The sequence below is a fragment of the Eubalaena glacialis genome, chromosome 14 (genome assembly GCF_028564815.1).
Source record: "Eubalaena glacialis isolate mEubGla1 chromosome 14, mEubGla1.1.hap2.+ XY, whole genome shotgun sequence".
Taxonomy (NCBI): domain Eukaryota; kingdom Metazoa; phylum Chordata; class Mammalia; order Artiodactyla; family Balaenidae; genus Eubalaena; species Eubalaena glacialis.
This window is the reverse complement of record NC_083729.1, coordinates 86713232-86735080: the sequence shown is the minus strand read 5'-3', so window position 1 is coordinate 86735080 and position 21849 is coordinate 86713232. Positions and strand designations below refer to the sequence as shown.

Below are 21849 nucleotides of genomic sequence, written 5' to 3'. Positions count from 1 at the left end.
TTTCTGGGCTTGGCGTGGGGACTGTATTGTGGGCGCGGTCATCCCAGCTTTAGGCACTGGTGAGCTTTCAGTAGACATAGACTTTATAATAATGGGGTCAGCAAAGGATGGAGCGTGAACATGAGATGGTAGAAGTCACAGGAAGGTAGAATGTATATATGTAGGTCAGAATATATTCACACTTACCATAGAGAACTAGCTTTATGCATCTAAGTTAGAAGGTGGATAATGTAGACGGATAGGTAATGATATACAAATATCCTAAAATCATAAATTTTTAAGAGCAAATCATTTCTAAACCTCTGTTTTCACGTGCTTTTGTAAGGACACTTTACAATCCTTAATTAGTGGTATGGATGTCCTTTGGTATATTGAATTGACAGTGACAGTGATTTACTGGTTACTTTTTTTTAATATTGTCTAATGCAACACCAAATACCGTTGTCTGAGCATATAGCACGTGGAAGAAGGAGTGTGCTGCCTTCACTTTAAACCTGGGAGTAAACTGTTTCTGCAGCTTATGAAGTACTGGTAGTCTTTCCTGCCTGAGACTTCATATGAGAGGAATAAATGTCACTGTAGTGAAGTTATTTCAAGCTGTTTTGTAGTTGTCTTTACTCATTTATCTTATTTTATTTTATTTATTTATCTTATTTTATTTTTTTGGCTGTGCTTCATGGCTTGTGGGATCTTAGTTCCCCAATCAGGGATTGAACCCGGGCCCTTGGCAGTGAGAGTGATGAGTCCTAACCACTGGACCGCCAGGGAATTCCTACTCATTTATTTTATATGAAACAAGTCTAATTTCCTAACCACCAGGTCTTTTGCTTCCCTTAGTTATGGGAAGCCTCTGAGGTTTACCCTTTTTTTGTTCATAACTTCCTTACAGTATCTAGTGATCCCTAAACATTTCTCTGTGAGATGTAGGTATGCATGAGTACATAAGTTGATGTATTATATTTTTCTAAGTAACATGTCCCTGAAATTTTTTGTGTAAGTGAAAAATTTGAAAATGAATTTATTGTAAATTTAAGAGTATTGTGCTTACAGGAATTATGTAAGACATTCCTTTAAAAATGAATAATTACCTTTAATTTGTAAGTTTAGCTTTTTTACATGCTGAACCTATGTATCTAGCATTACTGGAACGTTTTAGCGTGTTTATGCACTTCTCTGTAGACTTGTAAACTCCTTTGCACACACTTCCTTCACACACGTCGCCTTGAATCCGTCCTCTCCTAGGCCAGTGCAGGTCACCCTCATGGATGTCATGGGATACGCTTTATTCCCTGCCTTATGAACCAGGCCCGTCGCCTTGAATCCGTCCTCTCCTAGGCCAGTGCAGGTCACCCTCATGGATGTCATGGGATACGCTTTATTCACATAGTGCCCGAGACATAAATTTTTGTTAAATGAATGAAAGCATTGTTTTCTTTACCATGATTTGTTAATCATCTCTTCCTTTACTGTCATTTTCCCCTCTTATTAGATATTTCTCATCTACTCTGGGCTTTGCAGTCTGATGATCTATTATTGTTTTTATATACATTAAAAATGCATGTCATTTTGCATTTCTTTCATCTGAATGGCTTGGCGGAGTCTTTTCCTTCTTGGCTCTCACTGGTGGTCTGGGATGGGCAGGCACCACAGGCCTCTGTGCCACAGGGCACACCTCCGTACTAAGTGAGCACTGAGTAAATATTTATTGGGTGGATGTATAAAGTAACCATTTGATGTGTTTACACCTATGAGTATGTAATCTGGGGAAACATTGCTTATTATTATCTGCTTATGTTTTTACTGTAAGATTCTTTTTCGATTCATTGCATAGTAGTAACATGGAATTGTACTCATGTATAATTCCATAATTACAGTTTTGTGCTGAATGCTCCAAATTACCACAGGTAAGTGGGGCGTGGAGACACGCAAAAGATTTGAAATTTACCATTTTCAATTAGGTCCCTCAAAGTTCTGGAACCCTGGCCCCTGCCCAGAGTGATGTCCCACCATGTCCAATGCTGTTGGCATCTCAGCCACTGTGGAGCCACCGCAGGAGCTTGGAATTGGTCAATTGGGAATTGGGTGGTAATAGGATGAGTACACTGTGTCTGTCTGTCGCATAGCGCTGTTTTGTGTGGTTCTGCTGTTTATATTCTCTGTCTTTGGGGGATTGAGCCCTGGCCGAACCGGGCCACATGTGAGGGGAAGCAGACCGTTCTGACAGCACGCTCCTGCTCTGCGGTGGTTGTGGTATCACCGGCGTGTGGTATGCTGGCATCTCTGCACAGGCGCCAGAGGTCTGAGTCTCAGGAGTCGTCTTCACAGAGGCAGGAGCCAAACCTGGCCTTTGAATAACGTACTTGGGCACATCTGCACATGTCACTTACACGCATCCGACAAGCTTGTCAGTTTCCTTTTGGGGGAAAACAAACCTGTAAGTTGTCTTAATGCTTGTTTTTTACCCCTCATGAGAATGGAGTTAAATGAAAATTGTGTATCAGTGGCTTGGGGAGATACTATCAGTATTTGATACTTGATTTGGCATTTAAAAATTCCTAGTCTAACCTCCACTGTATTTTGTTCTTTCTCTAGACAAGTTGGCATTAGGAATGGAATGTTTTTCGGGCAAGCGAAACAACTTTGTCCCAATCTTCAGGCTGTCCCCTATGATTTTCACGCGTATAAGGAAGTTGCACGAACAATGTATGAGACACTGGCCAGGTACAGTGTGTGCTGCGCTCACTCTCCTGTCTGTTCCTTTACTGCTTTAGTTACCTAATGTTGAAGAGAGTACAGTTTGCCCAGGCCTGTCAGGGTCACTTTTGCTGGACGCTCCTCTCTTCCGGGAACCCGCTCCTCTGCCTTCTGGTGTCACGGCCCCTCTCCTTCCCACGAGCACCTCCAGGAACATGGCTCAGGCCTCAGGGACGTGTTTGCACGGCTGGGGTTGTTCAGCTGCTCCCTGGTGGTGATGTCAGTCTGATTCTCTGCCTGCAGGACTTCTCGTCAGCGGTTCCAGGTTTCCCTCCGTGGAACCAGACAGCTGAAGGATTGGAGTTTTTAACCTGGTTATTCTCTTTTATTACATTTGAATTATGGTTTTGTTTAAAATGAGAACTATACGTTAACAAGTAGAGACTGTCAGACCCTGTGTCCTCTAAAATCATTAGGGGCCAGAAGACAGTTTTTATAAAAGGTTCTAGCAGTTGGCGCTTGCACAACTTGGGGTGGTGAGGTGCTGTCCTCCACGCGGCGGAGGGCCACGTGTCGCTGCAGCTGCCCTCTGTGCCCGCGGCTCCTCCGTGTCCACGATCGCGTAGCGCTCCAGTGTTTACTGCTGACAAAATCCAGGTGTACGTGGTCCCATGCAGTCCAAACCAGTGTTGTTCAAGGGTCAACTGTAGCTTCTAGGTGGGTCATTAGTTGGCTTGAGAAAAAGAGATTAATTTTTAGAATATTTACAGTGTAGGTATATTGAATGTTAATTCAAAACTCAAAATTTTAAATAAGTATATGTCAGGCCCTGTATACCCTACAGCTGGAGTTGGCATATTTTCTCCATAAAAGGCCGGATAAGGTCGTTGTCCCAGCTGCTCAGCCCTGCCGTGGACAGTGGCAGCAGTCACAGACGAGGTGCGGGGTTGGCTCTGCTCCCTTTGGTCTTTATTCACCAAAACAGGTCTCGAGACAGCAGACCAGGGTCCGCCAACCCTTGGGCTGTGTTGATGTTCTAAGGGAGGTTCTTGCCTCTATCTTCACTTCTTCCTCTCCTTTCTTACGTGTTATTTTGAACACCTGTTTATGGAGTATCTACCAAGTACAAACCACTGTTGATGCTGCCAATCCTATGAGAGTGGAGTCAGATCCAGGCTCTGCCTTTGAGGAGTTTACTTTAGCAGGAGAGAGAAACACAGAGGGGCAGGTGAAGTTATCTGGCATCAGTCTGTGGACTTAGGGCTGAATGATAAGCCAGTTACAATCACAGCTGTCCTTAAGACCCCAACGTGGGAATGTCAGTGTGACCAAGTGGAGAGTGTGCCTTTCAAGTCCTGTCCCAAAGCTGCGGTCAGTAGCAGCACCGCGTGTGGGCTGGGAGCGGGTGGCTGAGCTGGGCGCTGCCGTGTTCTGGTTACGGAGGCCCTGGAGTGGGCAGCCAGCCTGAACCTCAGATCAGGGGGTTTGGTGGACGCTGTCATATAATTTTAGTGGGTGGAGACATTGTTAGTGCCACGTGGCTGTTCTTTGGGGAAAAAAATTCCTTGTTCTCCTTCCACCTTTGGAAATGCTGCCTCTGCTTCATGTTCTCCACGCCTCAGGGCAGCTTTCATATCAGGAATACGCTTCTGCTCTTGCAGATTTCTCTCTGGAGTTAAGCCTAACAAAACACTCATTTCTTAAGTGATTGTTGATAGTAATTAATCTGATTCATAACCTACAGTAAGGTGTAGTGAGAGGCGAGGCCTGGCCCTCCTGGTACTTTGCCAGGTGGATTACTGAAGATCCATTTCTGGTGCTGAGGCCTCTGCTGGCCTTGTGGTCCACGTATTTAATTAGCATCAGAGCCACATGGTGATTCTTCTCTTCCTCTTCCTCTTCTGTGGAGAAGTGAAACAGTCCTCTGTGTGAGTAGATCATGACCAAACAACAACAACAATCAAAACCCAAAGCATTTCCACGTGCAGGGAGTGCTGATGGTGTCCTTCTGGACAGGCATCTGGGTGATTGGCCATCATATCCTACTGTATCCTGGGTGTTTTTGTTTAGGAGACTGTCAATTGCTTGTTTGATTTGTGTGATCTTTCTATTCCTCAAGGATTCTGGTAAATCGTGTTTGAACATTTTTGAAATTAAATGTTGTGACAATTCCAATTCACTTACTACTTTTCAACTATTCAGAGGTTTACAGCGGTATTCTCAGTATAGAGAAATTGAAATGGTCATTTCTGTTGTATTTTTGGTAGTTAATATGGAAAAAAAGAAAACATTGATTTACTTTGCAGTTAAAAGTTAAGTGACTAAATAGGGGCACTTGGGCCAGTTCAATTAAAATGCTAATAGTTTTAGCATTTTAAGTCTTGTAAGGAAATGTCAAAGATACCATAGGAAGCCTATTTTGCCACATGTGGCTGCTTGATGTTAAGCTGTGGCTGTGATTCGTTGCCTTTGCTCTGTGTTGGCAGCTACACACATAGCATCGAAGCTGTCAGCTGTGATGAAGCTCTGGTAGACATCACTGAAATCCTCGCAGAGACCAGACTCACTCCTGACGAATTTGCAAATGCTGTCCGCATGGAAATCAAAGACCAGACTAAATGCGCTGCCTCTGTGGGAATCGGTTAGTAGCCAGCGTATCTTGTACTACTCATTTTCCTCAAAGCAGTGCTCTGGGATCGTTGAATACCACTTGATTTTTAGGAGTGATTTTTAGGTTTCGTTTTTATCACCGTACCGCATAGGTCTCCCACTTCTGAAGCAGTTCTCAGCATGGCTCACAGTTAGGCAAAGCATGAGATGAAAGTGTTGGAAACATAAGTAAATGATTGATAACATCTTTGGAATAAACAAGTTGGAATATTTCTTGTTCTTCAAAAAAAAATGGGGAATATTGGATGCAATGTATGTCAACAGTATTTTTTTCAGGTGAACAGAGGCGGTATTTAAGGCAGTACAGTGTGAGTGGGGTTTGGAGTTCCGTGTTGTTGCGTCTTGTGGTAACTCAGTTACTTTCTGAAGCTTCCTGGACCGCTCAGCCAGCCCTGTCTTCACTCTCTCTCGGGGCCAGAAGTTGCTGTTATTGACTCATCCACCCCCCCCCCATTATCCCCTCCCCCCAACCCTGATCTGTTTTGTCTCTAAGCCCAGTGTTTGCTTCCTCAGCCCTTCCCATTATCGGTCCTCCTCTTGTCGACTCTCCCAGCTCTGTGCTCTGGAGCCCCCTCTGTCACGCTGAGCTTCCCCGTGTCCCTCCTGTCTGAACGAGCCCAGTGCCTCTACCCATAGGAGATCTTTACCACGTACCTGTCCCGAGAGGAAGGCAGGGCGTGCAGCCCCACGCAGGGCCTCGTGCCGGAGCACCACATGCAGGTCTGGAGGCGGAAGCGGGAGTGAGGGGAGATCCTAGGCCAGAGGCTCTCTTGGGGTTTGTGAGTGAGTTTGATTAGGAGATGGTTGGGGTGTCTGGCGTGGGTGTGAGAGCCGCACTCCCAGGAACTTGCTTGCTCTCTTTAGGAATTAACCAGCCCCCGGAGGGCAGGCACTCCCCGTCAGAGGGATTTTTAAGATGTCAGAACGTCATAAGCTGCAGAACATACAGAGCATGATGAACACATTAACAGCATCACTCCGGTTACGAGCAGGCTGCCCTTTGGCTCCCTGGTGTGTGGCCTGCACACCCTTCTCAGCATTCGTTTAGGACTTGCCTTCTGGAGTCCACTGTCAGGCACAGGTTTAGTTCTTTGTTGTAAATTGTATTTATTTTAAATTTACAAGTGGGATGATATGAATATGTCCTTTTAAGTTCAAGCACATAATTAAGACAAAAATCCCAAATGATGTTTCCACTTCTCAGCCCTCTTTTCTTCAGAACTCACCACTTTTATCATTTTAGTGTGCCTTTCCAGTACTTTTTCTCTTCATGAATAGCTATACATTTATCCTAGGAAAACACACTGTTTTTAATGTAAGTAAAACTAAGATATGTGCATTATAGAAGTCTTCTGTAATTCGTGGAGATTTTATTATTTACACAGAAGTTCATCTGACCCCATTTAGGTATTTCTCAGATGCCTGATACCTTCTCGGGCTCCAGTAGCCTTCTCTCTGCTCTGCGTTAGTTGTCTGTGTCCATTCACACACCTTGGACCTCGCTGTCACTGTCTGTCTTCTTTTTTAAGACGCTCATACCCTCAATTTCTCCTCCACATGTTCTGATCATACAGTGAGACATCTGGTTCTTTGGGCTTTTCCCCCCCAAGTCCAATGGCATTTCTTTGGCCTTATTTCTACCCAGCGTGGATCCATTGGTTGGTAAAATGAGGGACTTCCCTGGTGGTCCAGTGGTTAGGACTTTGCGCTTCCACTGCAGGGGGCCCGGGTTCGATCCCTGGTCAGGGAACTAAGATCCCCCAAGCCACGTGGCACGGCCAAAAACAAACAAACAGATAAACATTGGTTCGTAAAATGAACTGATTGCCGATCATTGCCCACAATTCCTATAAACCTCCAATCTTAGATTAGGACTGTTTTCTCTATTCCTTTACCTGGGTAGGAGATGTTGAAATGTCACATGCTTTGGAACAGAAGGTAACATCTGTCCAGGAACAATGCTGGTTATAATCTGTAATACTTAACAGAATTCTGCCAGTTGTGTACTGTGTTTGAAATGATCAAAGTTGCACATTATTTTCATTCTCTTTAGAAATTTGATAGGTAACCTGTCTGTAGATGTCTTTGTTAAGAAATTTTGAAAATAATTGTGAATGTTTCTTGAATGACTTCTTTTTTTCTTTCCTTTTTTAAAAAAAAATTTATAGGTTCTAATATTCTCCTGGCTAGAATGGCAACTAGGAAAGCAAAACCAGATGGCCAGTACCACTTAAAACCAGAAGAAGTAGATGATTTTATCAGAGGTCAGCTAGTTACTAATCTACCAGGTAAATACAGATCGTTTCTTTTTAACTTTTATTTATTGTAAGTATTCATTAGTGCTTTTCATAGATGTATAACGTTTCTTTCTTTTTTAAAAAATGAATTAAAATTTTTTAATCTTTTATTGAGTGCCATGGGAAACAAAATTTAGAACTCCACAATGAATATCCTTTCAGTTGATTTGTCAGAACCTTAATATAACATTTTAGTTTTGCCTCTTATGTGTTTTACTTTAAGTATTTAAGTATTTCTCAAGTACCAAGATCAAGGAATTCTAAGAAGTCATATTTAAAAGAATATGATGAAATGGACTTTTGGTCCTTTAAATAAATCAAAATTGAAATAGTGTACTTCTAGACCCAAGATAAAGTTTTGAAAATCGATTCCCCTATTTACAAAATTGTCCTTCCAAACTAGTGATACTTTTCTGAGTTTACTAAACAAATAGTTTTAAAACTAGAAAATGTATAAACCATATTAGGAAGAAGAAAACCTAAAATGAAGTATTGTATTTTGTTAACTCAGGTTGAAGTAAAATGTCCAAAAAGGCATACCTTTCTCACCTAATGGGCAGGATGGTTAGTTATTTTACTTTCTTGTGTAGTGTGGCTAGCTAACCTAGCATGTAAAAATCTTTCTCCTTGGAGAAATCAAGTATAATTCATTGTAACTGGAAAATGGTTGTCCTTTTGGGGCCTTTAACAGATGTAATTTTTGTGTGTAGGGCAGTTCATTTCACAATTATTAAATATTTAGACTTGCTTTCTATGGTAGGTACCTCTTTCTAAGAAATTTCTCTAAGCCATATAGTAATCCAGGATACCATTTCAGATCATCCTCTCTTGTTTTTGTAAAGCAGCCTGCGTTAGCTTCACAAAGCTCCCAGGTGTTTGTGGTGGGAAAGTTCAAGAGAGTATACTTTTGGTGAAAGGTTTTTTTTAATTTATTTGTTGTTAAAAGTTTTAACACTTTTAACAGTGGATTTAGTGGTATTTTTAGATGCATGTTCTTAAACCTAAGAAAAGTATATCTGAACTAACTTAGAAATTTGTTATAGGCCAAAAATATTAAATGACCCAAATGCCATTTTATGATGGGTTCTGAAGCCTCCTGACTCCCTAGTAAATAACGTCCAAGAACGTGGTAGTATCAGAAATGTGAAATATGACATTTTGATGGTCAGTTTGAGGTTAAATTTGAAGAGTAATTAACCTTATAAAATCATGCTAGCAAATTACCTTATTGGACAACACAGTTTAGGAGTTTTAATAACGTCTTATTGCAGCTTTATGTAAGAAGGAACCAGTGTATTAAAGTGCATGTGAAATTTGAGTTCAAAGTTACCATTACTTTGGCATCTGTATTAGTTTGCTAAGGCTGCCATGACAAAATACCATAGACTGCGTGGCTTAAACGACAGCAGTTTATTTCCTCAAGATCCTGGGGACTCGAGGTCCATGAGTGAGCTGCCAGCGTGCTGCGTTTCCTTTGAGGTCTCTCTCCGTGGCGTGTAGGTGACCATCTTCTCCCTGTGTCTTCACATGGTGTTTTCTCTTTGTGCGTCTGTGTCCTGATCTCTTCTTATAGGGACACCAGTGCTATTGGATTAGGGCCCACCTATATGACCTCTTATTACCTTAATTACCTTTATGAAGGACCTTTCTCCAGTTAGTCACATTCTGAGGTACTGGGAATTAAGATTTCAGCATAGGTATCTTGAAGAGACACAGTTCCGTCCACAGCGCCATCTTTATACTGCATCATTTTTGTAAGTGTTTTTTGTTTGTTTGGTTTGGTTTTTTTTACACAGAAACAGAGAGGTATTAGTTTTAGTTCCTTGACCTAGTCATCTTACCTTTCACCTTCATTTGCTTCCTGGCTGGAAGGACTTTACTCTTTGAAGGGCACGTGTGGGTTTACGTGTCCTGGTTGAGTTCTTAGGCACAGCCTTGAAGTTCCTAAGAGAACCGTGAAATGTGGGGGAGGCGGGGGCGGCCAGGATCTGCTTCCTCCGGCGATCCACCCGCTCCTCTCGCCGTCAGAACCAGCTGGTAGCCTGTGGCCGCCCAGAATTGTTCGAGAGATCTTCATGTGTAAGACCATTGACTTTTATAAAAATCCCCAAATTTATTGTCAGGAAGATTTAGAACATTTCAGTATGTAAAACGTCAGCCTTTTCTATTTTTACTCCTGCCCTGAGATGGTAACCCGTCTCAAGTACAAGCTGTCCCTTTGAAAACAGGTTCCACATGCATGCGGGAACGCTGTGCGGTGGAGGGGCCCACTCAGTAGTAAGTTCTGAGAATTCTTACAAGAAGGAAACTTGTTCATCTTTGTTAAAAATTTGTTGTCTCCCAAAGATAGTTGAAGATGAATACATGGTGACTATTAACATTTTGTGGCACATGCTTTGAGTAAGTTCTGCTCTGTAACCAATAACCAGAAGCGGGTTCACGTTAAACGCGCCTCCCCCCTTGTCCCCCGCCAGCTCCCTCTGTCCCTGTGTGCCCTGACCGGTGACTGAGCACACGGCGTACCTGGCACACAGCACACGATCATTACAGCTGCGTAAAAGGGGAACACACGCTAGTAAGTTTATGAAGGCGCCACAGAGTAGTGACTGCATGTTGTGCTAGCATATAAATTACCCAGCGAGATCTGTTTAGCTAATGAAAGAAAGGACTGTCCCCAACAACTGTTTAAATGCGGTAACTCTTTTCACTTTCTGGGGCTCTTTGCAAGGCTTTCCACCCTGGCTTGTAGGACCTTCTGCCTCTTGTCCGTCCTTTGCTGGGTGTGTGCACCCACTCTGAGGTTTCCGTCTCTTTCTTCTCGTGTCAGATAAGCACCGCGGCTGTGTAGGTGTACATGACCATCTACGCTGTCCTGATACGGGAGCCACTAGCCAAGTGAAGCTAGAAAATTTTAGGTTAAATTAATTAAAGTTGAATAAAATTAAAATTCATCTTCCCCGTTGTACTGCCCACATTGCAGTCAGTGCTCAGTAACCACATGGGGCGGGTGCCTCCTGAATTGGGCAGCACAGAAGAGAACGGTTCCATCACCACAGAAAGTTCCGTTGAACGGTGCTAACTTAGATGGCAAAGGTTGATGCTTTGGAACTTGACTTTTCTGCGTCTCTGGACTGTCAAGGTCCGGGTGCCGGGAGGAGGCGTTCCTGGCTGTTCTTAGCCTGGGCTCGTGGTTCCCCTTCAAGGACAGATGCCACGTCTTCGTCCAGTGGCTTGACTGGCCGCTTCCACAGCTGCATTTTTCTTCTCTCCTTCTCAGAACCTTGGTTCTACGCTAGCACATTTTCCTTCATGTTTCCCTTTCTAGGTGGCTGCACTCAATTTGACTCTCAAGACCCTGTTACTTCCTCCTTAGAGGGGCCTCCTTTCCGTAAAAACACTCACACGAAGCAATCAAACTAGCAGCCATACGGGGTCTTGGTGCTGATTCCAAGCTAACTTTTCCCCCCTGTGCAAACGTCATATGGGTTAGAGGTAGACCATCCATGCCTCCTTCCCCCACTCAACTTCAGGCCATTCCATTCCATTCCATTAGATGAGCTTGTAATGGAGAGGAACCTCTCTTCTTCCGTAGAGGGACAGTTCAATTAGATTAGGTTGATCGTGGTTAACTTGGTGATATTTAATGTAATAGCCTTTCTTTTGTACCTCTTAGTGAATAATAATTGTGTTCTGGTATACTCAAGAGACTCTCAAAAACTATAGGTTTTCCCCCTGCCCATCCCAATACACACAGTTAATGCAGGATTATTGCCTCTTGCTGATTTTGCAAATCAGGGAGAACAGATCGGCTGCCCAGATGTGTCAGCGAAAGATCATGATCACATCTTGAGGGTGGGGAGTTGGGGCAATGATGGGACGGAAAAAAATAGAGACAGAAAGCCTTCCCTGAACACGAACAGCTGCGTAAAGTGTCTCTCTGGCTTTGGCCACCCTCGTATCTGATTTGTCCCTTTCGTTGGGTTCCTCCTCCCCATCTTGAAAAATACTCCAATGGGTTTCACTTAGCATTTCGTCTTTTTGTGAATGGTCTTCTCTGGAGGGTTCTCTTGTTGTTAACTCAGACTCTGCTATTCTTGCTTGTTCTCTGTTCTGACTTGAACTTGAAAATGGCACAAATGGGGTACAGCACCCTTAACACCTTTCATCTGACTTCCATTAGGGGACAGATTTTCTTGGGTTAAACTTGTGTCGCCCACCTCTGTGGTCATAGACCTTTTGTAAAGTTGACCACCTCCCTCCTAACCGTGTGTCTGCGTAACTGCTCCAAGAGGTTCTCCTGGCAGAACCTGGGCGAGAATGCTCCTCCCCCCACCAGGGCCACTCAGAGAACTGGAGCCAGAAGTGACAATAACGGTGACAGGTAGGCGACCCCAGACTCCACTCTGAGCTCCCTGGTAACATCCTACAGAAGGCCAGACCGCAGTCTTCCTCACTGATGGACAGTACTGATCTCATGGTGTGGAGACCATTTTAATAAGAGTTTTAGTTCCCCCAGGTTACTCTTAAATCGCTTTCCCAGACATATGTACCTTCGTTAAGCTTTTGGGTACATGGAGAGCAACAGAGCTCATGAGCATCCTTTGGGCGAGGCTCCAACCTTGCATCTTGCAGACAGTGACGAGGGGCTGCTGCATGCTGGCCCAGCTGCGGGACACTGACTGCCCTTCCAGGGAGATAATCTTTGTTGGTAAAAGACATCTGTCTGTGTTCCCCTCGCTGCTACTTTGCTCAGGAAACTTCATCCCCACGTCACTTGTGCCACTTTGTCCAGTATGAGAGCAAGTGACATGTGGGCTTGAACCTCTGTCATGACTTCTTGTTCTAGTTCCCATTCAGAGAAAATGTGGCTGAACCATTGAGAAGTTTGGTCCTCGCCAAAATCATAGTAGAATCCCTAACATTCCTGAGTCTCCTAGTATGTCTGTTAAGTCATACTATAGACTAACTTAAACGAGTCTGTAACTTAGTTGATTTTGTAAATAAGATAGAAAACTTTTCTACTCAGTAATAAATAAAAATCACATTTTCCGGAGAACTTACTTAGTCATACGCATTTGAAAAGTTCTGGTTCATCTATAGGTAGAGTCCAAATTGAGAAGTAGCTTCTAGAAATAACTTTACTAGTATGATTTGCACCAACCAAAAAAAAAAATTCTTAATCTATGAGATGCTTCAGTTATGTCACTTCAGAATTTTAAGGGAGATTATTTTAAATTAGTTGTTTGTGCATGAATAGTTATTTCATAATGCTCAGTTGTTTTTAATAGCTTATATGCAGAATTAAAGAACTGTCCCTTTCCTAGGAGTTGGACGCTCAATGGAATCCAAGTTGACATCTTTGGGAATTAGAACTTGCGGAGACTTGCAATATATGACCATGGCAAAACTCCAAAAAGAATTTGGTCCCAAAACAGGTCAGATGCTTTATAGGTTCTGCCGTGGTTTGGACGATAGACCAGTTCGAACTGAAAAGGAAAGAAAATCTGTTTCAGCTGAGATCAACTATGGAATAAGGTTTACCCAGGTACTGCTCTCTTCACAGGTTTTACCTTATATTCTTTATATTTTCACATAGTCCTGTCTCTCCAACTAGACCATAGACTCTTGATGCTTGAAATTAAGTCTTAAAACTCTTGCCATTCCCAGAACTGGCAGAATGTTTGTTTTTAAGTAGACAAGAGCAGGGCACTAAATCATACACATGTTTAATATTGAAAGTTAATCTACTTGAGAAGACTTGTTAGGCATGTAGGAAAATAACATGGAGGGTATATTTTTTTGTTTGTCTTTCTGTAGCCAAAAGAAGCGGAAGCTTTTCTTCTGAGTCTTTCAGAAGAAATCCAACGGCGACTTGAAGCTGCTGGCGTGAAGGGTAAACGCCTGACTCTCAAAATCATGGTACGAAAGCCGGGGGCCCCTGTAGAAACTGCAAAATTTGGAGGCCATGGAATTTGTGATAACATCACCAGGTATGCTTATCTTAAAAAGGATATTGGATATTGATGTTTCAGTGCAGGTTATTACAATTAATGGAAAATGAAAAAAACTGAGGAAGAGTATGAATAAAAATCTGCAAAACGCTGATGTTCCTGGACGTTCTGCGGAGCCAGGTCTCAGCCCAAGGCTGTCAGAACTACGCTGACTTGCCAGGTTCCAGGCCAGCCTGTCTGTGTGTCCCTGACCGGGCAGACTGTTCTTGGGGTCTTGAGGCTGTGGAGTTTAGTGCAGGGACAGAAAGGGAGGCGGTTGTGGACTTGGCGGAAGGGTCCTGCAGGGAAACGTCAGTGTAATAATCCAGAAAACGATTTCAATGAGACATTTACTTCATTTAGGGAGGTGTAATTTCTTTTCGTGAAAAGATTAATCAGATTATGGTAGTCTCTGGAAACTGGTAGAAGGCATTTTAAAACCCTATTTTTTTAATGTGAGGGCCACTAATATAAAACTTCATGTAAGATTTGTGACCAATATGAAAATACCTAATTTTGTATGCCATTTTATACTACACAGTACACTGTATCTTAAAGCTTTGGTTGATTGACAGATAAATTAAAATACAGTGTAGTAGTTTCCTCTTGCTGTCTGTGCATTTTTAAATATCTTATAGTTTCTTAGAACTGTATATTGTGATGCATTCAGCAGTACCTAGGGGCTCACTCTGTCTAAGCAGAATAAGAAAATCAGCCTTCATTTAATCCTTTTTGGAAAATCCAGATATTCCAAAAATCTAATTACAGCATTAAGAAAAACGGGGATTTTAACTGTACTTTATTTCCCCCAAATCAAGATTAATATTCATTCGGCTTTTTTGGTAAGCACATATCTGCTTGCTTTTATTGGTATTTGTTCATTTTTGTCCTAAACTTTTAAAAAAGTTTTATTTTGAAAATTTTAAACATGTAAGTAGAGAAAACAGTGTAATGAACCCCATGTACCCATCACCTGATCTCCACAATTGCTGGTGGGCACCTGCACCATCCTTCCTCTCCTTCCCCCAGTTATTTTGAAGCAAATCTCAGATACAGTATCATTTCTTCCACAGATATTTCAGTGTTTATCTCTAACAAGACTTTTGTTTGGTAAACACAGGACAGTTCAAAAGTCTGCCTGCATTGCTGGCAATAAAGTATACATTTTGCCATGCCCTTAAAATAAATATCTTTGGATGAGACATGATAAGGCGTAAACAGCACGTGATTAATTGAAACAAGTGTAATTTTATAAATGTAATAAGATGTAGACCAATTGTAAGCCATTAATTTAAGCCTAACATTTTGGTGGTATTGTAACTGCATAAGAAATGCTTTAGGTGAGAGCTTATGAAATATTATAATACTGATCCTGTATTTCATCTAATTCAGGGGTTGGCAAACTACTTCCTGTGGGCCAAATCCAGCCTGTGGCCTGTTTTTACATGATTCATGGGAGCTAAGAATGATTTTTATATAAAAGATTGTAAAAAATGAAGAATAGGTGAAAGAGACAACAGAGTACAAGCTATTTTCCATCTGGCCCTTCCCAGAAGTAGTTTGGACCCGTGCTGTAGTCAAACTGAAGTCCTGTGTGGTTTAGTAAACTCAGAAGTGTATAATAATTCTGTAATCTCTTGTAATTGGCCTTAATCAAAAGCTGCATGGCAATCATGTGACTCACAGGCACATTTTGATACTGTCATCGAAATGACAAAATTTAAGTTGCATCAGTCAAAGAGCCACATGTAGATTAAGATCTGTGGCTTGATTATCACTTAGGAAAATTTTTCTTATAACAGTTTTCCTTTTGGGAAAAGAATTCTTCCTTCTTGGAGTTCTTTTCTGTATATGTGTTTTTAATTTGAATTGTGTGTGTGTATATATATAATATATATATGTATGTATATATATATTATATATATATATATGTAAATGTGATAAACGAAATTGAAAAGGTCAAATACAGCCTCCAGTCCTTTGCACCTCTCCCCAGCTCTGAGCACCACACTTTTCAACCTTTTTGTGGTTTCTTCTGATATTTACATCCATATTTCTAGATATATACCTCGTTTGCCTGACTTGCTTCTGTAGAAGAGGATTTTCTCCCTTCTCTCCTCCACTGCCTGTTGCTCTTCTCCCCAGATGCGTTTCTTTCCTGTGCCCCCAGTCGGGTCGGTGGGTTTTGGTTCAGTCACTCTCCACTGTCCCATTATTATGACCTGTACATACTGTACATAGCTGGTCCATAGTGTCCACTAGGATCACATTTTCTTTCCTCTTGAGTATGTTTTTCCTGGAGTTAACTGAGTATCTCGTTTTGCTTGCTTTTTTGTGAATTTGCCACTGAGTTCATCCCCAAACTCCCTTCCACTGTTACTGTGTTTTAACACATCAGCAAGTCTGTTACTGGTTTGATCTCTTTTCTTGGAGGCCTTTCTCTTGGGGCCCCCAACCTGCTACTCCGGTCTGAATTTGTTTAAGACTTGCTGAAAAGTTGGAGTCGTGGGGTGTCCCTTCTCTGTGTTGGATCCCTGTTTTCCTAGATCCCTGGTCTCCTCATATCTTGAGAAGGAATTCATGGGTGTAAACCTGTCTGTCCTCATGCTCAGTGGTTTGCTGACTTAAAGGTTATAAACATATCTTAGAAATCATTTTTCCTCATTTAAAGGCTCCATTGTCGTCATCTTTTTCGGGGTTACTATTGAGAAGTTCACTGCTCTTCTAATTGCCTGTTCTTTATAGGAGATCTGCTCTTTCTGGAACTTTCAGGATCTTCTCTTTATCACAGGTGTTCTGGGATGGTATTGGTTTGTCTTCGTGCCAGGTACTTTGCTGGTATTAAATCTTTCATGTCTATCAATACTAACATTTTACATTGGAGTTTTAAAATTTATTCTTTGGACATTAAGTATTTATAGTATCTCTTACTTCACAGATGCAGAGTTCTCTCTTACCTCTTAAATGTTCTTCAAGTCCCAGTGTCAGTCTGTTTCTCTGAGTTCCTTTTTTCCTGTTTTGGTTGCTGTCTTTTATATCAGAGATTTTCTTCAAGCATTTATCTATCTGATAGTTCTTGGCTGTTTATATGTGCACTGCTGAAATGTTGTGGGAGCCTCTGCACTCTTAGTGGGACACGCAGACCAGGGGGCTTCACTCTGGGAGGGTGGCTGGAGGGGCTTGGTCTTTGGTTACCACAACCAGCTGGCAGCATCTGTGGTTCTTCCTGTGAGATGTTCCACTCGGGGTGGGTGAGAAAATGGACTGGTGACAGCTAGCGTTCTGGTTACCCGGGAGGAGAGGGGTCTGGGTGGGAGGGGTGTACTGTGCTGCTTCCGGGCGAGGGGCCTCGCTCTTCCTCTGCTGTGCCTGACCCCCCGTAGCTTCTCTGTGTCAACAGTCCCATCTCTGGGAAGCCGTCCGGGAAGGAGGATGGCCAGCTGTGAGAGCCTGCTTCCCATGTATTCTCTCCCCTTCCTGTCAGACACACCTAACACCTCTAATTGCTGAGCTCTTCTGAGGTTCTGTAGCATAAACTGGCTTATCTCAAAGTTGGTGCCTTGCTTTTAGGCATTTAGCAGGCATTTGAGTATTCTAAATTATGGCTGACATTTTTCCTCTCCTCTTGTCTTGTCCCTTTTCTATCTTTTAAGAGTTTACACCTTTCAAAAATAATTTCAAGTCCATTTAGTGTTGTTTTGGAAAGAAATGAAGATAAACACGTGTTTAAACCACTATGGTCCACTACAAATCTTGCTTTTAAGTTACTCTCTATTTATCTGTGTGAAATAAATTTAAGGTAATCATTAGGAAACAAACCAATGGAAATTTTTTGCAAATGATTTCCTTAAAGAAATAGGTACTTTCCATAGATAAATACATAATGTATTCATAGTACTGAAAAAAGAGAGTAAATGTAGTCTTGGGCACCTGATATTGCTGGCACATTCTCTGGTCCTCCTTGAGGAGTTCTTACAGGTGTAAAAATTGCATATTGTAGTCTCTCTGGGTTTTAGACACGGCGCCACCATACTTCCTTCCTCAGAGGTGTCCACACATTTCTGTATCCGCATGCCCATGTATTGGGCATATTCACATGTTGAAAATAGAGTCAGGAGAATCTGGGAGATTCATCTTTCTCTTCTGAATATTAACCGTACCTCAACAAGGATAATCTTGCAACCTAAAACATCTCTGGGAATCTAAAACATTGTACTTACTGCTCAGGCTTTAGTTGCAACATAATAAGCTTATATTTGAATATACATTAACTGAAGTACATTTCTTTGAAACATTTTTCTCAACTTATTTTTGGTTGACCAGCTCTCTGAAAGTCCCAATGTTCTTGATGATTTTTCTTTTCCCACTTGTTGCCAATGTAATTAATTTAGCATTATTGGCTTCCTTGAAGGAAGACTATCTCCTGCTTTTTTAAGGATCATATTTAATACTTACTTAAACTTTTTGATAACTTGCTTTACAACTTTAACTCTTTAAACCGTTCCATACTACTGAGGTACCAGGGAATACATACGGAATGTAGCTTTTGTTCCTTTAAAAAAGTTAGTTCTGTCACTTACAGGACTGTGACTCTTGACCAGGCAACGGATAGAGCAAAAGTAATTGCAAAGGCTACACTAAACATGTTCCATACGATGAAACTCAACATATCGGATATGAGAGGGGTGAGTAGTAACATTTTAAAGCAGGATTTTCTGGAATGTTTTTCTTATTTGAGGGTTGATCGGAGGGTGGTCATGGTGCGGTTTAGGGGGTTTATATGCAGCTTTTTCAGCTCCACTGATGTAATATAAGAAGAGAAACTGAAAAACGACTTTCTCATCTGAGCTGGTCTCCTTAAGAATTCACATTTGTTCTGAAATCTGTTTTCTGCTGAGAATAGTAAGTTTCATATCTTGAATTTTTATAGTGCCTTTCTTTTAAACAACCAAAGACCTATCTTAACGTGCGTTATTTGCTTCCTGCTCTGGTTCCCGCAGAAGGAGACGGGGCTGGGGGGAGTGTGAAGCTGCAAATGTTTCGTGACCTTTAAGGTTCTTTTTCATCAGAAGTTTGTTCTGATGTCTGATACAAATGATGATCTAGAAGGGAGAGTTTACCATGGGCACGTGAGGATGCATGATCAGTGAGAGGGCATCAAAAATGTAAAAGCCTTCATTTTCTTAAAGATTAACCTTTGTAGGTTGTGTGTGAGTAAAGGATAGTTACTCGCTTGGTATGGGTGTTGTGGAAGGATTAAAAAGTCACTAAGCCAACAGTGATGAAACTCCTCCCTGGAGTACTGTCATGGGCAGGGAGTGGTGCTTATCTGTGCGGATGCCTGCCGCATACCCACTGCCCACCCCACCCCCAAGCCCGGTTTTTATTGACAAAAATGATAGGTAAAGTAAGGTTGCAAGTAGACTGTCCCCTAGTTAAATTTTGTTCAAGTTTTATTTTAAAAACTTAATTGGGAATTCCCTGGCGGTCCAGTGGTTAGGACTAGGCGCTTTCACTGCCGTGGGCCCAGGTTCGATCCCTGGTCAGGGAACTAAGATCCCACAAGCCGCACGGCGTGGCCAAAAATAAATAAACACAAAAACTCAATTGATGAGAACTTTAAGTGGGTACAGTATTCCACTTTTTTGGAGTTCCTGATTTTGAAGAGATTATGTTTGGGTAGATTAGATACTGTAAAATTGAGAGTAGCTAGTATAGCTAGTATAGAAGTCGTTTTTGTAATAAATTGTGTAAAAGGCTCTTTGAATTTAACTTTTTTTCCTAGAAACCTGTTTTATTCTGGTTCTAGGTCGGGATTCACGTGAATCAGTTGGTTCCGACTAACCCAAACCCTTCTGCGTGTCCCAGTCGCCCGGCAGTTCAGGCAAGCCACTGTCCTGGTGGGCCACACTCTGTCCTTGACCTCCTCCAAGTTCAGAAAGCTAAGAAGCCCACAGAAGAGCACAAGGAAGGTCAGTGGTTGTCAGCGTGGTTCTCGTTTTGGAGCTTATACCGTCAGGAGTGTGAAGTTAGCGTACAGGTCGTCCAGCCTTGCTCCCTGTGACTCTCAGAAACACCCTGACATTCTGAATTATGATGAATCAGTAATAAAGCTTTATCTGTAATGGATTAAAGTGCTCCCTCCCTCCCTCCCCCCCCCACCCACCCCCCCCCGCAATGAAGAGGCTATTTTATGTCATTTCCTGTATTTTCAGTATTTCTGGCTGCTATGGATCTGGAAATTTCATCTGCCTCTAGAACTTGCACTTTCTTGCCATCTCTTTCTTCACATCTGACATCAAGCATCAGTCCTGTTACTACTAGCAAAGCTGAGTCCTCAGGGAAATGGAATGGTCTACATTCTCCCATCAGTTTAAAATCAAGACTTAACCTGAGTATAGAGGTCCCATCACCTTCCCAGGTATGTATTTATAGTTGTAAATACGATGTCAGTGCAAAAGTAGTTTTACAGTAGGAATGATGTTTTTAAGTTATCAGTACAGCCAAGAAAGGGAGAAAGGGCAGCTTGACAGGGTGGATCGTGGTGTTAGTTCCAAATGGGAAACAAGTTCAGGGCAAGACTGTGCTTTTGCAGAGATTTGCAACTCTGGCGGGTTGTAAAACATGGATGAGAAAGCCCGTTCTGTGAACTGCCACGGTCAGCAGCCTCTGGGCCTCCCTCACGGTTGTGATCACGTGGACACAGCTCTGGTCAACAGCACAGCTTTGCTGCTCGTTAGTAGGAGGCCTTTTGTCAGAGGTTTCTCTTGCAGCACTTGCAAACAGTTCTCTCTATAGGGTGAATGATTTTCCTAACACAAGCTATTAATTCCATTGGTGTGGTCTGTAAACGTGGTATGCTGTTGGCATTTTTGCTTCTTGGAAACTTTACATAGCACTTTAAGCTCTGTTGGGAAAATCAGATTTCTCTGTTCCCCTAAGTGGTGGGATGTGCTGGCTGTGAGGCCAGGGAAAGGGGCGGTTGGGAAATGCTTGCACTGGGTCCCTGGTGCTGGTGAGTTACCCCAAAATAGTGGCTCCTAGCGAGGTAAGACTGGCCTACCAGCATATAGAATTGCTTGTTTTCAAAGGGATGGATGGGCAGAGGATTCTAGTGTGTAGGCTGGAGAGTTGAGCTTCTAGAATCCCTTTTTCCTAGCTTGCTGCTCAGACGAATATAATTTATATTTGGGGGCAGATAGTCTCCTGTCTGAAAGGTAAACCTCTGACCCAGGACTCTTTACCTCATCCCAGAAATGGACATGCGCCTTAGGCACTGGCCACTTCCCCTGGGCAAAGTTTAAGATTTGAGCTTGACAAGGGCCCGCCTGTCTGTTCCTGTGCAGGAGGTTCAGTGAGGAGTCATGGCTGAGCTGACCCTGGGGTACCGGCCAGGGGCCTGCCCTTGTCATCTCGAGTCCATGCATGACCAGCCAGGCATCAGTGGCGAACGACCAAGGTGTTTCAAAAATGTGCTGCTTTGGGGGTGGCTTTCCTAGCCTGACCATCTGCACCTTGCGTTCACCATCCATGATGTTGCAGTGGAAGTGAAAGTGGTGCGTGGACTCTGAGACGCATCGTCTCAGCATCTGTCTGGTGTCTTACAGCTGGACCGGTCTGTCTTGGAAGCGCTGCCGCCTGACCTCCGGAAGCAGGTGGAGCAGGTGTGTGCTGTGCAGCAGGGAGAGCCGCCTGGCGACAGGAGGAGAGAGCCAGCAAATGGCGACAGCACAGGTGCTGTGCAGCAGGGAGAGCCGCCTGGCGACGGGAGGAGAGAGCCAGCAAATGGCGACAGCACAGGAATGTTGCCACAGCCAGTTGGGACAGTTTTGTTACAAATACCAGAACCTCCAGAATCTAACAGCGATGGGGGAATTAATGTAATAGCCCTTCCAGCATTTTCACAGGTGAGTTGAATTGAGGCCCTTCTACCATAGTGTGAATATCCTCGGCCATCTGGCTTCCAGCTCAGGGCACTTCTCTTTTCCTTTTCTCCTTTGCCCCTTAACCTCCCAGTGGCTGACTCTGTCCCTTGGGGGAGGAGTGATGGCCCGTCTCCACATCACCTGCAGGACACAAACTGACAGAGCAGCCAAGTATGGACGACAGAGGGCAGCGAAGAGGGAGGCTATGGGGTGTGGGTGCTTACAGCTTCCACCCCAAAGACAGAAACATTCTGCTGTTTCATTGGCCTGAGA

General features: G+C 42.9%; 1 protein-coding gene across 8 annotated transcripts in view; it reads left to right on the top strand.

The window, feature by feature from the left end:
* REV1 (REV1 DNA directed polymerase) overlaps positions 1-21849 on the top strand; it is an 82020-nt gene that overhangs the window by 57457 nt on the left and 2714 nt on the right. For 7 of the 8 annotated variants that reach the window (XM_061168539.1, XM_061168536.1, XM_061168535.1 and 4 more), the window contains 9 exons: positions 2593-2721; positions 5181-5335; positions 7533-7652; positions 12986-13206; positions 13479-13651; positions 18234-18336; positions 19461-19623; positions 19867-20072; positions 21259-21558. In XM_061168539.1, coding sequence (XP_061024522.1) covers positions 2593-2721; positions 5181-5335; positions 7533-7652; positions 12986-13206; positions 13479-13651; positions 18234-18336; positions 19461-19623; positions 19867-20072; positions 21259-21558 — 1570 coding nt within the window. Of the gene's footprint in view, positions 1-2044; positions 2086-2592; positions 2722-5180; positions 5336-7532; positions 7653-12985; positions 13207-13478; positions 13652-18233; positions 18337-19460; positions 19624-19866; positions 20073-21258; positions 21559-21849 lie in introns of those variants that run through there. The other variant, XM_061168540.1, reaches the window with a different exon arrangement.